The sequence below is a fragment of the Panthera onca genome, chromosome B3 (assembly GCF_046562875.1).
Source record: "Panthera onca isolate mPanOnc1 chromosome B3, mPanOnc1 haplotype 2, whole genome shotgun sequence".
NCBI lineage: Eukaryota > Metazoa > Chordata > Mammalia > Carnivora > Felidae > Panthera > Panthera onca.
The window spans coordinates 30,936,173-30,951,343 of NC_138344.1; the positions used below are offsets into that span (position 1 = coordinate 30,936,173).

Here is a 15,171-nt window from a genome sequence, read left to right on the forward strand (position 1 = left end):
GTAAGGGCATTGAGAGTCTTGGGATTCTGACGGGGAGATCACCATTTCATAGTTCTTTTGTGCAAAATATGACTTTTTTTTTTGCCCCTATCAGTGTATTGCTTTTAAATATGAATTTTTAAGGGGCACCTGGGTGACTCTGTCAGTTAAGCGTCCATGACTTTGGCTCAGATCATGATCTCATGGTTTGTGAGTTTGAGTCCTGCAGCAGGCTCTATGCTGACAGTGTGGAGCCTGCTTCAGATTCTGTCTCTCTCTCTCTGCCTTTCCCAGATTCATGCTCATGTGTTCTCTCTCTCAGAAATAAAGTTCGCAGAACTCAGAATATTAAGAGCCTCAAATATGATTGATACCATTACAGCAGATCACTTATTAATATGTTGATGTTTTGTGTTCCTTACACCACAGAGTTTGTGATGCTTTGGATGGTCTTTTTATTTTTTTCTTAGATTTTATTTTTAAGTAATCTCTACACCCAATGTGGGGCTCAAACTCACAATCCCAAGATCAAGGGTCACATGCTCCACTGACTGAGCCAGCCAGGCACCTCCTTGGGGAGTCTTTATTGCTGTAAAAATGTGATCGCTGCTCTCTGTTGGGTTTGATGTTTTCCACTTCACTTTCTGTTAGAAGTTTCCCTCCCTCCCTTCCTTCCTTTCTGTTTCATTTTTCTTTTCTTCTCTTTCTTTAATGCTAGAGGGTCATTAACATCTTTGTATTGTGTTCCAGAAATGGGATTATCAGGTGAAATGGCATTGATGTTTTACGGATCTGGCTTTATGCTATATTTCTAATGAACAAAATAATTTTAAAGCATTCTTGACATTGACTATTGTTCTAGCCAATATAAGAGGTATGAAACGTGGAATGATACTTTTTGCTCTAACCTTTCATTTTGCTGGTAGCAAGATTGAACTTTGCCTTTTTTATCATCTGCCTCCTAAGCTTTGGAGTGTCTGCCTCATCTCTTCAATCAGAGCAAAGTTTTATAAGTTTATTGCCTCCCTACCTCCCAACCCTTGAGCAGCTAGATTATTACAGCTTTGGAGATGGTCTTTTGTTTACACCCTGCTTTCTTATTTGCAGCTTATGTTTATTCAGAGCCAAGGCCAGGTTCAGCTGACCATTGAGCTCCTGGACACAGAAGAGGAGAACTCGGATGACCCTGTAGAAGCAGAGGTATGGACAAGTATATTACAGAAACCGTGTGCTTAGAGGGCCATCACGTCCTGAGGCTCTGCCTAGGGATGATCTTCTAGAAGGCCAAGACAGCCTCAGACCTGTTAAGGGTCAGAACCTGATGCCTGAAGTATAGGCCAGTTCAGCAGAAGAGAAGGGGGCTGCCTGGTGGTAGATACTTAGGGTTGATGGCAGTCTCATCTAGCTCTCAGTAAATCCGTCTCTCAGGAAATGTCCTGTTTGGCAGCTTTCCTGTTTTTCTTTTAAAGTATAAGAAACAACAAATGAGGTGCCATCTGCCTGGTATCATCCTGACTCTGTGTCATGTTTACTTTTTATTGGGCTAGGTGAAGCCAGGAGCTCTCAAGCCTGCAGAGTGGGTAGAGTGAGTTGGTTATCCTAGCTGGGCCTGGCAGGTAATGTTAATGAGAGATGCAAGCCATGCGATGATGTTGAGATAGGGAAGGGAGATTGTTGTTCTGTGGGAGTATTGGTTCCCGGGTGCCAAATCTTTGGGAAAAAAAAAATTTGAGATGCCAGAAGGCCAGATTGTAATGTGAAAGATCCCGATTTTCAAACATTTGCCACTGTATATTTTGTTCTTTAACAAAACCCTCTGTGGTGAAATAAAACTTGTCAGTGAGCCAGTTTCTACCCATTTATGACTTCTGGTAACTTTTAAGTATCTCAGACAAACTTTGGGTTTGTTATGTACCAGAATTTTGAAGCTGTGTGTCAATACGTACCAGCATGTCACTATGGCAAGATTTTTTTGATCTTAAAACTTAAGGATTTCTGACATGTTAGTCGTAGAATTTGCTAGAATACCTGAGGAGGGTGGAGTCCAGTTTTTGTGCTCTCTCTCCACCCCCATTTTGTGTTTATAATCCTAGCGTTGGTCAGACTATGTGGAGCGATACATGAACTCTGATACTACCTCTCCTGAGCTGCGTGAGCATCTGGCACGGAAACCAGTATTTCTCCCGAGGTGAGTGAACGAAGTCACAGGTTGGCAATATGTACTGGTACACGGCTGAGGAACGGAGAGTGAAATGGCTTTCAGATCCTTGGTTTTCACTCACTTCATTGCTCTGTCTGCTGGACAGCGGGGACACTGAGGACACTAATTCAAGGTTTCTATGGCTGTTACACCATGAGCTTACCTGGAGCATGTGCCAAAGAAGCATCAGAGAAGTGAGAGTTTTAGAGATGTAGCAGTAATTTGCCTATGTCGGATAGGACTGTGTGTCGGAGTCTCCAAGTTTTGATGATTCACTAGAAAGACTCAAGGACTCCACGTGTAGTCATATTCCCAGTGATGATTTATTATGGCAAAAGCATGCAGAGCTAAATCAGCAAGGGGGAAAGGCGTCTGTGACAAAATTCAAGGAAGCCAGGCGCAAGCTTCCAAGAGTCCTCTTCCATTGTAGCCACACGGGACGCTCTTAATTCCTCCAGCAGCAAATTATGACGATATGTTTGAAACGCTGTCTACCAGCGGAGGCTCATTAGGAGACTCAGTGCCAAGGTTTTTTATTGGGTGCTAGTCATATAGGCCAGACTCCCAGAAAGAAAGCAGGTTTTCAGCATAAACGAAACAGCTGGGGTACAGTGAACCACTTTTATTGTTTAGGGAATAGCGGAAGCTCTCCCCAGATTCAAGATTCCAGAACCCAAGCAAGGGACAACCTTGAAAGTGGGGCTTTCAAAAGATAGCAGTCTTACCAAAAATAGTAAAATACCTAGGAATAAATGTAACTAAATAGGTGAAAGAGCTGTATTCTGAAAACTATAAAACTGATGAAAGAAATTGAAGAAGACACAAAGAAATGGAAAGATATTCCATGCTCACAGATTGGAAGGACAAATATTGTTAAAGTGTCTATACTGCAGCAGTCTACAGATTTAATGCAACCTCTGTCAAACTACTACCAGCATTTTTCACAGAACTAGAACAAAAAAAAATCCTTGAATTTGTACAGAATCACAAAAGACCCAAGTAGCCAAAGCAGTTTTGAAAAAGAAAAGCAAAGCTAGAGGCCTCATAATTCCAGACTTCAAGTTCTATTACAAAGCTATAGGCATCAAAATAGTATGGTACTGGCACAAAAATAGACAAATAGATCAGTGGGACAGAATAGAAAACCCAGTGATAAATCCATGATTATATGGTCAGTTAATCTTCGACAAAGAAAGACTGCACAATGGGAAAAAGTCTCTTCAACAAGTGGTGTTGAAAATTGGACAGCAACATGACAAAGAATGAAACTGGACCACTTTCGTACACTATATACAAAAGCAAATTTGAAATGGATTTCAGACCTAACCCTGAGACCTGAAACCATAAAAATCCTATAAGAGAACACAGGCAGTAAATTCTCTGGCATGGACCATAGCAACATTTTTCTAGATATGTCTCATGAGGCAAGGGAAATAAAAAGAAAAACTATTGGGACTATACCAAAATAAAAAGCTTCTGCACAGTGAAGGAAATAACCCACAAAACTCAAAGGCAACCTACAGAATGGGAGAAGATATTTGCAAAGGACCTATCTGATAAAGGATTAGTATTGAGAGTATATTAGGAACTTGCATAACTCAGCACCTAAAAAACAAATAATTCAGGGGTGCCTGAGTGACTCAGTTGGTTAAGCATCCAACTCTTGATATGGACTCAGATCATGATCTCACAGTTTGTGAGATCGAGGCCCGTGTCAGTCTCTGCACTGATAGCGTGGAGCCTGCTTGGGATTCTCTCTCTGCTTCTCTTCTGCTTGCACGCCGCGCGCTCTCTCTCTCTCTCTCTCTCTCTCTCACTCACTCAGTCAAAATAAATAAACTTAAAATAAACCTACAAATAATCTAGTTAAAAATGAGCAGAAGACATGAATAGACATTTCTCCAGAGAAGACATACAGAAGGCCAACAGACACATGAAAAGATGCTCAACATCACTGATCATCAGGGAAATGCACATTAAAATTACAATGACATATCACCTCACATCTGTCAGAATGGCTAAAACCAACCCCACAAGAAACAACAGGTATTGGCGAGGATGTGGAGAAAAAAGAACTTTCATGCAGTGTTGGTAGGAATGCAAACTGGTGCAGCCACTATGGAAAACAGTATGAAGGTACCTCTAAAAGTTAAAAATAGAACTACCTTACAATCCAGTAATTGTGCTACTAGGTATTTACCCAAAGAATGCAAAAACAATCAAAGGAGTACATGCAGCCCTATGTTTATTGCAGCATTATTTACAAGAGCCAAGATCTGGAAGCAGCCCAATTGCCCATTGATAAATGAGTGGATAAAGAAAAGATGTGGTATAAATGTACAACAGATTATTATTTAGCCACAAGAAAGAGTGAAATCCTGCCATTTTCAATGACATGGATGGAGCTAGAAAGTATTATGCTAAGTGAAGGACGTCATTCAGAGAAAGACAGATACCATAGGATTTCACTCATGTGGAATTTAAGGAAATTTAAGGACCAAAGGAAAAAAAAAGACAAACCAAGAAATAAACTCTCAAATATAGAGAACAAACTGATGGTTCTGTGAGTGGGGAGGGGTGGGTGGATTGGGTGAAACAGGTGATAGGGATTAAGGAGTACACTTGTCATGATGCGCACAGAGTGTTATATGGAATTGTTGAGTCACTGTTAGTGATGCGCTGTTAGTGATTAGTTCACTGATAGTGAACTATTAGTTGCAGTACACCTGCAGCTAATACAACCCTGTATGTTACCTATACCAGAATTAAGGTTGAAAAATAGTAAGAAAGTAGAGCTCTCTTCTGATGATGATAGGAAAAAACTCAAAGATAGAAGTCTTAGGCCTGCTGCATTCACTCCAGAATTTTTAAAAATCTCCCTATTTATGGGCAAAGCATATTGTTGGTCTTCTTTCTGAGGATGAAAGTGGAGTTTCAGAAGTAGAAAAGAGGTTTTGCTGTAGTAGAGTGACTCTCTTCCTTCCCAAGAGCTTGGAATTGAAATCTCACATCTTACATTTCCAGAAATGTATTATCCTAATACAGACAATCCCCGACTTACGATAGTTTGTCTTAAATGATAGGACTTTACAATGATGTGAAAGCGATACACACTCAAGAGAAACCATACTTCAAATTTTGAATTTGGGTCTTTTCCCAGGCTAGTGATCTGTGGTACGACCCTCTCAAGATGCTGGGCAGGGGCTGCAGCTCCCAGTCAGCCTCATGATGACTGGGAGGAGGGTCAAGAATTGATACAACCTTTCTGTACCCATACAATCACTTTGTTTTCATTTTCTTTCTTTCTTTTTAATGTTTGTTCATTTTTGAAAGAGAGACCGTGAGTGGGGGAGGGGCAGAGAGAGAGGGAGACAGAGGATGTGAAGGAGACTCTGTGCTGACAGCAGAGAGCCCAGTGCGGGGCTCAAACTCAAGAATCGTGAGATCGTGACCTGAGCCGAAGTCAGACACTCAACCAACTGAGCCACCCAGGCGCCTCCGTTTTCATTTTCTTTACAGTAGTCAATAAATTACATGAGTTATGTAACACTTCATTATAAAATAGGCTTTGTGTTAGATGATCTTGCCCAAATGTAGGCTAAAGTAAGTGTTCTGAGCACTTTAAAGTGGGCTAGGCCAAATTATGGTGTTTAGTAGGTTTAGGCTTATAAAATGCATTTTTGACATACAGTATTTTCAACTACTTATCAGGATGTAGCCCCTAAGTCCAGGAAGATGTGTGTTATTAGACTTAGTCCTAAATAAAACATGGAAAGGGGTGTGAGCAGAAGGGCCCCGCCAGGCTCTTCCATTCCTTGATTCATTCAGCAGACTTCGAGCAGCTGTTCTGTGCCAGGCCACTCTTCAACAAAACAGACTTAGTCTCCATGTTTATGAAATAGTACAATAAACATATCATGTATTTCTCACAGGTCAGCCAAATTTTTTAAATATTTGTAACCTGTATTGTAGAGGGTATGTGGAAGGAAAGCACTTTCATATACTGTGGGCGGGGTGGGGGGTGGAATATGAATTGATAGAATCATTCTGGGGTCAGGGCAGATAAATTGTATGGGACCTTTACCCTATAACTTTGGTCTCTAATAATTTGCCTTACAGCTATTCTAGCTAAGGTTTTCAGTGAGACCTATATTCTTAGAAAGGGAATATCCCAAAAATCTTTTGTTTATGTGGATTATATTTAGTAATATTTATGTTCAAAATTAGAACAGAAATATTTAAAATGTTATTTGAAAAATATTAAATCCATTATATATTATCATAAATAATATTTTAATGATGGGGCACCTGGGTGGCTCAGTCGGTTGAATGTCCAACTTAGGCTCAGGTGATGATCTCACAGTTTGTGGGTTTAAGCCCAGTGTCAGGCTCTGTGCTGACAGCTCAGAACCTGGAGCCTGCTTCAGATTCTGTGTTCGTTCTCTCTCTCTCTCTCTCTCTCTCTCTCTCTCTGCCCCTCCCCAGCTCGTGCACGAGCTGAAATAATTCGTTCTCTCTCAGAAATAAATAATTTTTAAAAATTAAAAAAATATATTTTAATGAAAAGCGATTTTAAAACAAAAATTAGTACAAATAGTGGCATTGCTTTCCATTTTTCCAAATCTGTTTCATGTCAGATTTAATAAAAAAACAGCTGGTTTCTCATCTCTGCTTTTATATTCAATCTGTTGCACTATGTTGTTAGGTTGAAATATGTGAAGAAAATGTGGCCTTACTCAGATATGTAGCTGGAAAAAAGTATTTTCATAGGCTTTCAGGTAATTGTGGATATTCTTTGACATGACATCAAAACTCTTCCAAGTGGTAGTTTCTTAAAGGTTAGTTGCATTATCAGTGAAAATATCAATGAGTTTTTCATACAGTTAGGTCAGAATCTGTGGGTTTACCTTGTACTTTGAATGAATCTTTTTTTCATGCATGATTTTTTGTAAGTTCATGCGGTTGGTTATTTGGAAAATATTAATTCACTAAGTTATGCAGACCTACCAGATGTTGACACATGTTCATTTTACCATCTCCTCCTCCCCCCATAAAAACCTCATGTTTATTAATATCACCCTTGACCTCATCAAACACATTTGTAAGTAGTAGGAAGCTGTCAGCTTGTGGTGGCCAATGCTAGTTTACCAAATTTTAAAGTTTTACTTGAAAGGTTAAACCTTCTCATTGGCAGCAAACATTTTCAGTTGTTTTCTTGGAAGTGCCAGACCTCATTGTACATTTTTTGAGAAAATAGCTACCAGGTACTCCAGGCTGGCTAGCCCATTCTTTCAGGTAAAAATAGTGATCCATTTGCGACTCAAGCAGTGCTCAAGTGCTTTTCTGTAAGAATCCCATTGTGTTTTGGCACACTAGGGTGCGTTATGTGTAGTTCCCATTTTATTGCACAGCGTATGAAAAAGATGGGAATCTTTCAACTGCCAGAGCATGGCCAGTGAGAACACAAAGATTCCTAAAGACAGTTTGGTGCCACCAGCATTTTTATTCACCATTACGTTTTGCACTGCCAGTGCAAATGTTAACACAGGAAAAAAAAAGTTTCGTTTTTTTGAGAGAGGGAGAGGGATAGAGAGAATCTTAAGCAGGCTCCATGCCAAGGGTGGAGCCCAAAGCGGGGCTCCATCTCACACCTGTGAGATCACAACCCGAGCTGAAATCAAAAGTTGGACACTTAAATGACTGAGCCACCCACGTGCCCTAGGAAAAAAAAGTTTTTTTTTATACATGTTTCCGTATTAGTACATTTTAGTATTATTATGAAAATAGTTTTGATCTCCTAGACCTCCTAAAAAGTGTCTTGGAACCCGCAGAGGTCCTTGGACCAAAGAACTGCCATCCTGCAGAAATACATGTATACAAAGATACTCACTGAAGCAGTGTTTTTCATAGCATAGTATTGGAAACAATAGAATTGTCTAGCTGATAGTCTTTCTGCTTACTGGCGGAGAGGATTCAGCACTAAATACCTGCCAAGACATCCACTGATATGAATTGTCTTCTTAACTATGCGTGTAGAATAGCAGGAATTAAGTACTCTCTTTGGGGGAATTGAAAAAATAGGCATTCAAATAATTTTCTTTGGTCTGTGGTTCAGGTGAGGAGCCCTAATTGATTTTTGTTAAGGAATGGTTAAGGCATGTTCTCTGCAGCAGTTCAAGAAAATGTGACAAATCTTTTTGCGATGAATTGACAATATCTTCACATTAAGTGAAAAGTTGAGAATAATATTTATAGTATGATCATGTTTTGTCTTAAAAAACAAATCCCAAAACAGAACTATAGCAAGTGATTACATATGTTACTGATTCAGAGAGACCTAGAAGTTTTTAAATCAAAAACTGCTATCCATGGCTATCTCTGCCAAGGCACGTGGGATTTGGAAAATCAGGGGTAGGAGATGGTTACAGATTCCTAGTTTTTATTCTATGTATCTCTGCATTTGAACTTTTTTTTTTTTTTTTTTTTTACAATGAAACCATTGGGCATTATATGTAAAATCCTGGTAAGTGCTATGAAGACATATATATAAGGAAAACCCCTCTGAGGGGACTTCTGGGAATCTGCGTCTGGATGAGCTCTCATCCGGCATGGCTTCTCTGCATTGTAGGAATCTGAGGCGGATCCGGAAATGTCAGCGTGGTCGAGAACAGCAGGAAAAGGAAGGGAAGGAAGGAAACAGCAAGAAGACCATGGAGAATGTGGATAGCCTGGATAAACTGGAGTGTAGATTCAAGTTGAATTCCTACAAGATGGTGTATGTGATCAAGTCAGAGGACTACATGTATCGGAGAACTGCCTTGCTCCGGGCTCATCAGGTAAGAACGAGTAACTGAATTTCTCCACACCCCTCCTTCCCAGCCAGGCCCAGACCTACCCCAGAGGCTTCTGATTGCTTCTCTCCCTTTATGAAAACCACCTCGCAGATTTGAGAATTGTTGAGTAAGCAGGTGTATTAGTCTATTAAAGATGTCAGGGGGCACCTGGGTAGCTCAGTCAGTTAAGTGTCTAACTCTTGGTAATTGGCTCAAGTCATGTTCTCACAGTTCCTGAGGTCTAGCTCCACTTTGGACTCTATGCTGACAGCACAGACCCTGCTTGTGATTCTCTCTTTCCTTCTCTCTCTGCCCCACCCCCCCACCCCCACTTGCTGACTTGCTTGCTCTCTTAAAAGTAAATACATAAATTTTTTAAAAAAAGTGTCCAAAGAACCACAGACTGCGCCTTAAACAACAGAAATTTTTTGTCCTACAGTTCTGGAGGCTAGAAGTCAAAAATTGAAGCGTTTGGCAGAGTTGCTCTGAACCAGGGCTGTGAAGGAGAATCTGCTCCCTGCCTCCTCTCTTAGCCCCTGGTGTTTTGCTGGCAGTCTTTGGCCTTCCTGGCTTTCAGGTCTCTTCCTTCATCTTCACATGGTGTTTTTCCTATGTGCCTGTGTCCAATTTACCCTATTTATTTATTTATTTATTTACTTATTTAAATTTTTATGTTTAGAGTGCAAGCTGGGGGCTGGGGAGAGGGGCAGAGAGAGAGAGAGAGAGAGAGAGAGAGAGAATCCCAAGTAGGCTCCACGCTGAGCGTGGACGTCGGGCTTGATCCCGCAACTCTGGGATTGTGACTTGAGCAGAAATCAAGAGTCAGACACTCAACTGACTGAGCCACCCTGGTGCCTCCAATTTACCCTTAAAAAAAATTTTTTTTTTTTGTTAACGTTCATTCATTTTTGAGAGATACAGCATGAGTGGGGAAGGGGCAGAGAGAGAGAGGGAGACACAGAATCTGAAGCAGGCTCCTGGCTCTGAGCTGTCAGCACAGAGCCCGACGCGGGGCTCGAACCCACGAACCCAATTTAAAGGGTGCCAGTCATACTGGACTATGGGTTCACCCTGCTATAGTGTGACCTATCCTAACTAATTACATCTGCAACAACCTTATTTCTCAGTAAGGTCACATTCTCAGGTACTGGGGTGAAGACTTTAACACAGTGACTTGCAGGGAACACAGTTCACCCCATAACAGCTGGTGGCACCTCAGTGAAATGAAGCTACTCCCAGCATTTATATTTCAAGTGGTATTGCTTGTTTGAATTCTATCCGTTTTCACATGCTGTCTCAATTGTGAAGCTTCCTGATGCAGTTACATACCGGGTATTGTGCTAGGCCCTGGGACACAACCAAGGAGTAGAGCATATATGCACTATGAGAGAAAGAAACTGGGTGAAGTGATCATGGGTAACTGGCACACAGGCCCTGTTTTTGTTGGGGGAGACCTCTGTAAAGAGGAAACGCTTGAGGCCTGAACAATGACAAGGATATAGCCTGGGGAAGAGTCAGAGGTTGGTACTTTCCAGGCAAAGGAAACAGGCAAATGCAACGCTGGAAGGGAGGAAAGGACTCGGCATGTTTGAGAAACCAGAAGCATCAGTGTGCCTTGAGCCATAGGGAGAGTGGCATGTTTGAGGTCGAAGGGTGGGGGAAGACATCATTGCTAGTCTCATAGACCACGGTTGGGATTTTGTTTGTGGTACATTGGGACATTGTTGACAAAGATGGCTCGAACTGCTGTGAGGACAGTGGGGTGACTTGAGGCATGACGCCGGAAAGGCAGAGACTGCTTGAAAGACTGCTCTTGTCCAAATGAGATGTGATGGTACCTGGGCTATCAGGGTGGCAGTGGAATTGTAAGAAGTAGATCAGTTTGGAGATGTAATTGTCAGGATGTGGTCATGATCGGATGTGAGAAGGTAAGAGAAAAGAGAACATCAAGGATGATGCCTGGTGGTTTTTGTTTTTTTGGTTTTTGTTCTTGCTTGAGTAAATCAGAAGTTTAGGGATACAATCTGTTAATACGGAGGTGGGTTAGGGGGCATATAAGGCACTGTGTTTTGAACTTTTTTTTTTTTTTTTTTAATGTTTATTTATTTATTTTGAAAGAGAGAGCAGGGGAGGGGCAGAGAGAGAGAGGGAGAGAGAGAATCCCAAGCAGGGTCCGTGCTGTCAACCCCAATGTGGGGCTCAGTCTCACTAACTGCCAAGACCATGACTTGAGCTGAAACCAAGAGTCTGATGCTTAACCGACTGAGCCACCCAAGCGCCCCTGAACTGGTTATGTTTGAAAGGACTACAGGGGCGCCTGGGTGGCTCAGTCGGTTAAGCATCCAACTTCAGCTCAGGTCGTGATGTCATGGTTCGTGGGTTTGCCCCCGTGTCAGGCCCTGTGCTGACAGCTCAGAGCCTAGAGCCTGCTTCGGATTCTGTGTCTCCCTCTCTCTCTCTGCCCCTCCCCTGCTTGTGCCCTGTCACTCTCTGTCTCTCAAAGATAAATGTTAAAAAAAAATTTTTTTTTGAAAGGACTACAGTTCAAGCAGGAGAATGTTGGATGGGTGTTTTAATGGACTTCTCTCATGATGCTGTGTGTTGTATGTTTGATGCCAGATTATTTGGGGGGCTAAGTAACACCTAATTCATCTTTGTATCCCCTACTCTGCCTTGCACATAGGCCCCAATAAATATTTACTAGATGGGTAGGTGAAAGCATAAACCTCCCCTGAAGATCTGCTGGGCAGGGTGGGGTAATACTGTGAAGAGAAAGTGGGTTTTAAGCCCTTTGCCTTTGCACTGTTTTACTTAGAAGTGGATGGTCACACTGCCAGGGTGACCTAACAGCTGCAACTCATAGGGTCTCATTCAGGGTATGCTAGAAGCACCTGTGATGCTAGTTTCAAAATGGGGGGCGGGGGGCGCCTGGGTGGCTCAGTCAGTTAAGCATCTTTGTTTCTTTTTGAGAGAGAGAGCACAAGTGGGGGAGGGACAGAGAGAGAGGGACACACAGAATCTGAAGCAGGCTTCAGGCTCTGAACTATCCCAGAGCCCGATGCAGGGCTCAAACTTGTGAACCATAACACCCTAACCAAAGCCAAATTTGGACGCTTAACTGACTGGGCCACTCAGGCGCCCCTCCTTTTTAAAAGTTTGAGAGAGAGACAGTGCAAGTGGGGGGAGGGACAGAGAGGGGGGAGAGAGAGAGAGAGAGAAGGAGAGAGAAGGAGAGAGAATGAGAGAGAGAGAATGAGAATGAATGCCAAGCAGGCTTTGCAACTGTCAGCACAGAGCCCAATGTGGAGCTCAAACCCACGAAACTGCAAGATCATGACCTAAGCTGAAACCAAGAGTCAGACGCTTAACCAACTGAGCCATCCAGGTGCCCCAGGCGTCTAACTCTTGATCGTGAGATCGAACCCTGTGTCAGGCTCTGCACTGACAGCACAGACCTTGTTTGGGATTCTCGCTTTCCCTCTCTACCCCTCCCCTGTTTACGTGCCCTCTCAGTTTTTTTTTTTTTAATGCAGATTGATGGAAACAAGGAAATCTGTGTTTTTATCAGGTTCCCTAGTTGATCCTGATGAATGCTAAAATCGAGAAGTGCTGAGCTAGTTCTGCTCAGACCCCATGTTGGCATTTCTTTAGGGGCTTTATGGATTCCAACTCTTTATATACTCCATGTTCTTAATCTCTTTCAATTTTCTTCTTTAAACAGGGACTTCTCACTAACCAGAGGTATCAAGGCTTGACCCCACACCTTTTCCTCTGCTACTTTAGAAAAAAATTAGGCTTTGTATTTGAAGAGGTGTTTTGTTTTGTTTTGTTTTGTTTGTCTTAGTTCATGGTTTTTTTTCGTTGTTCTGTTTTGCAGTCCCATGAGCGTGTAAGCAAGCGGCTACATCAGAGGTTCCAGGCCTGGGTAGATAAATGGACCAAGGAGCATGTGCCCCGTGAAATGGCAGCAGAGACCAGCAAGTGGCTCATGGGTGAGGGGCTGGAGGGCCTGGTGCCCTGTACCACCACCTGTGACACAGAGACCCTGCACTTTGTGAGCATTAACAAGTACCGTGTCAAATATGGCACAGTGTTCAAAGCCCCATAACTGCAAAGCCAGAGCAGATAACTTGAGGGGGGTGTGTGTGGGGAGCACTTGCACTCACACACACTGAAGAAACAAGGAAGATGCCTTTCAAGCCTCACTGGGCCTCTCTGGGACATGGCCACCTGATCAGTGTGTGGCTGGTGCAACCTGGCACCAAGTGGGCTACATATAAGGAACGTGGATACCTTACAAAGCCGGAGCTGGAACTTTTCCCAAGGGGTTTGGGGTATTACCCTGCTCTGGAGGGGAAGGAAATCCATGCAAGCACAGAGACATGCAGCTTGCTTGCACACACCAGCAGAGCTAAGACTGGAGTCTCCTGGGGCCTGACCTTCGACGAAGGAGCCAGATGCTGTTCACACCTTGACTGGATGGGCATGCACTGACAGACTGGGGAAGGACTCACCGCTCAGATGGATTGTAACTCTGATGGTCACTGCTCCTCTCCCCTCCCCCCAAAAGGAAAAAAAAAACTGGATTTGATTTTTTTTTTTTTTTTTTTTTTTTCCCCCTGGTCACTCGAGCACATCTAGATCACCTGTTAGATTTTATCTGGGACCTGCAGTTTGGCTTTGGGATTGATCATCTTGTGGGTTTTTCCTGACGAATCCCTCGCTGCCCACCCTTTACTCTCTCCTCTGGTTCTCAACCTCAGCAAGTTCAAATCCGTCGTCCTTTTTAGCTCCCGTGGAACTGTTTTGTACCTGCTTCTTTACTAGTCTACCCTAGTGCCATCCACCAGCTTTACTCTCTCTCTCACACACACACACACACACACACACACACACACAATTTTAACTTGGTTTTTCTTTTTTTTTTTGTAAATAATGTACATACTGTCGATTTTTTATTAAAAGAAATATGCTTTGATGTGCTAGCATAACTGCTCTAGCTTCTTGTGTACCATAGTTCTATGTGGCTTCAGATTTAGTACCTATGAACAGATGTACAAGACATTTATTACACTTTTTACCAAAGGGAGTTACCGTTGTAGTACTTTTGTGTAAAACTTGTCTTCCCTCTTGCCCCAACTTTTTTTTTTCTTTCTTTTTTCTTTTTCTTTCTTTTTTTCTTTCTTGGGTTTTTTGTTTTTTGTTTTTTTTTGTAAATAAATAAAGCTTGGTTCTTACTTAAGGAATGAACTCTCAACCCAAGTCCCTTGTCCTCACCAGAGAACTATTGTGGAGTAGGGATTTGGGCTTCAGTTCCTTATCTTCAGCACAAACAAGAATTTGCTTTAAATAGCGATTCATTGCACTTGTCCCAAATCAAAATATTCCAAAATTTTCAAATAGAATACTTAATTCTTTTAGTACATGTTTTTCCCCTTATTTCAACTGTTTGGAAATATTTTGTATTTTGGCAAGTTGTCCAGCTATTTGCATTTCTCTGTGTGTATGTGTGTGTGTGTGTGTGTGTGTATATATATATATATATATATATACACACACACACACACACAAAATCCTTAATTGGAAATGGGGGTGAACAACTTAAACACAAAACCAGTATTTAAAAGAAATATGTACAAGGTGTATGGCCTAAATAGGGTTGGGAGAGAAAAAATTTGCTACATTATTAGCAACTGCAAATGGACTTTTATATATTATATATATATATATAATTGCATAAATTTAGACTAGCAAACCAGATAAACTGATTAGGATTTTTCTGTCTTCAGCCTGGAGTTTATGAACAAAGACATACTGAACCCCTCCCAGTAGTCTGGTAGATTTTTCTCCATCAACCATTGTCCTAGTCTTAGTTATAAAGTAACCAACATGTTTTGTGTGGACTTGTTTGCTTAATTAAAACTACCACCACCACAAACTACAAATTTTTTGGCTTCTGAACTTTAAAAACACATGGTATAGATTTCTCTGCTTTTAGACTTTTTTGTTGCAGAGGTAAGAGGTAACAGGAGACTCTGAACCCAGAAGTGTAGGGGGTGGTCAAAGAGCCTTGTGGTGGCAGATTCTAGGATGAAGCTGGGCCAGTGCCAGACCTGGAGGCACATACATTATTGACTGAGGGGAAGGCTCTTCCAGCTT

General features: G+C 41.9%; 1 protein-coding gene across 2 annotated transcripts in view; it reads left to right on the forward strand.

Annotated features, from left to right (window-relative positions):
- Positions 1-14,254, forward strand: part of SIN3A (SIN3 transcription regulator family member A) — a 74,138-nt gene extending 59,884 nt beyond the window's left edge. For both annotated transcript variants that reach the window (XM_060618015.3, XM_060618014.3), the window contains exons 18-21: positions 1,087-1,179; positions 2,073-2,167; positions 8,808-9,015; positions 12,890-14,254. In XM_060618015.3, the coding sequence (XP_060473998.1) occupies positions 1,087-1,179; positions 2,073-2,167; positions 8,808-9,015; positions 12,890-13,120 (627 nt within the window). In that variant the 3' untranslated portion in view covers positions 13,121-14,254. The remainder of the gene's footprint in view (positions 1-1,086; positions 1,180-2,072; positions 2,168-8,807; positions 9,016-12,889) is intronic.
- Positions 14,255-15,171: the final 917 nt, after the last annotated feature.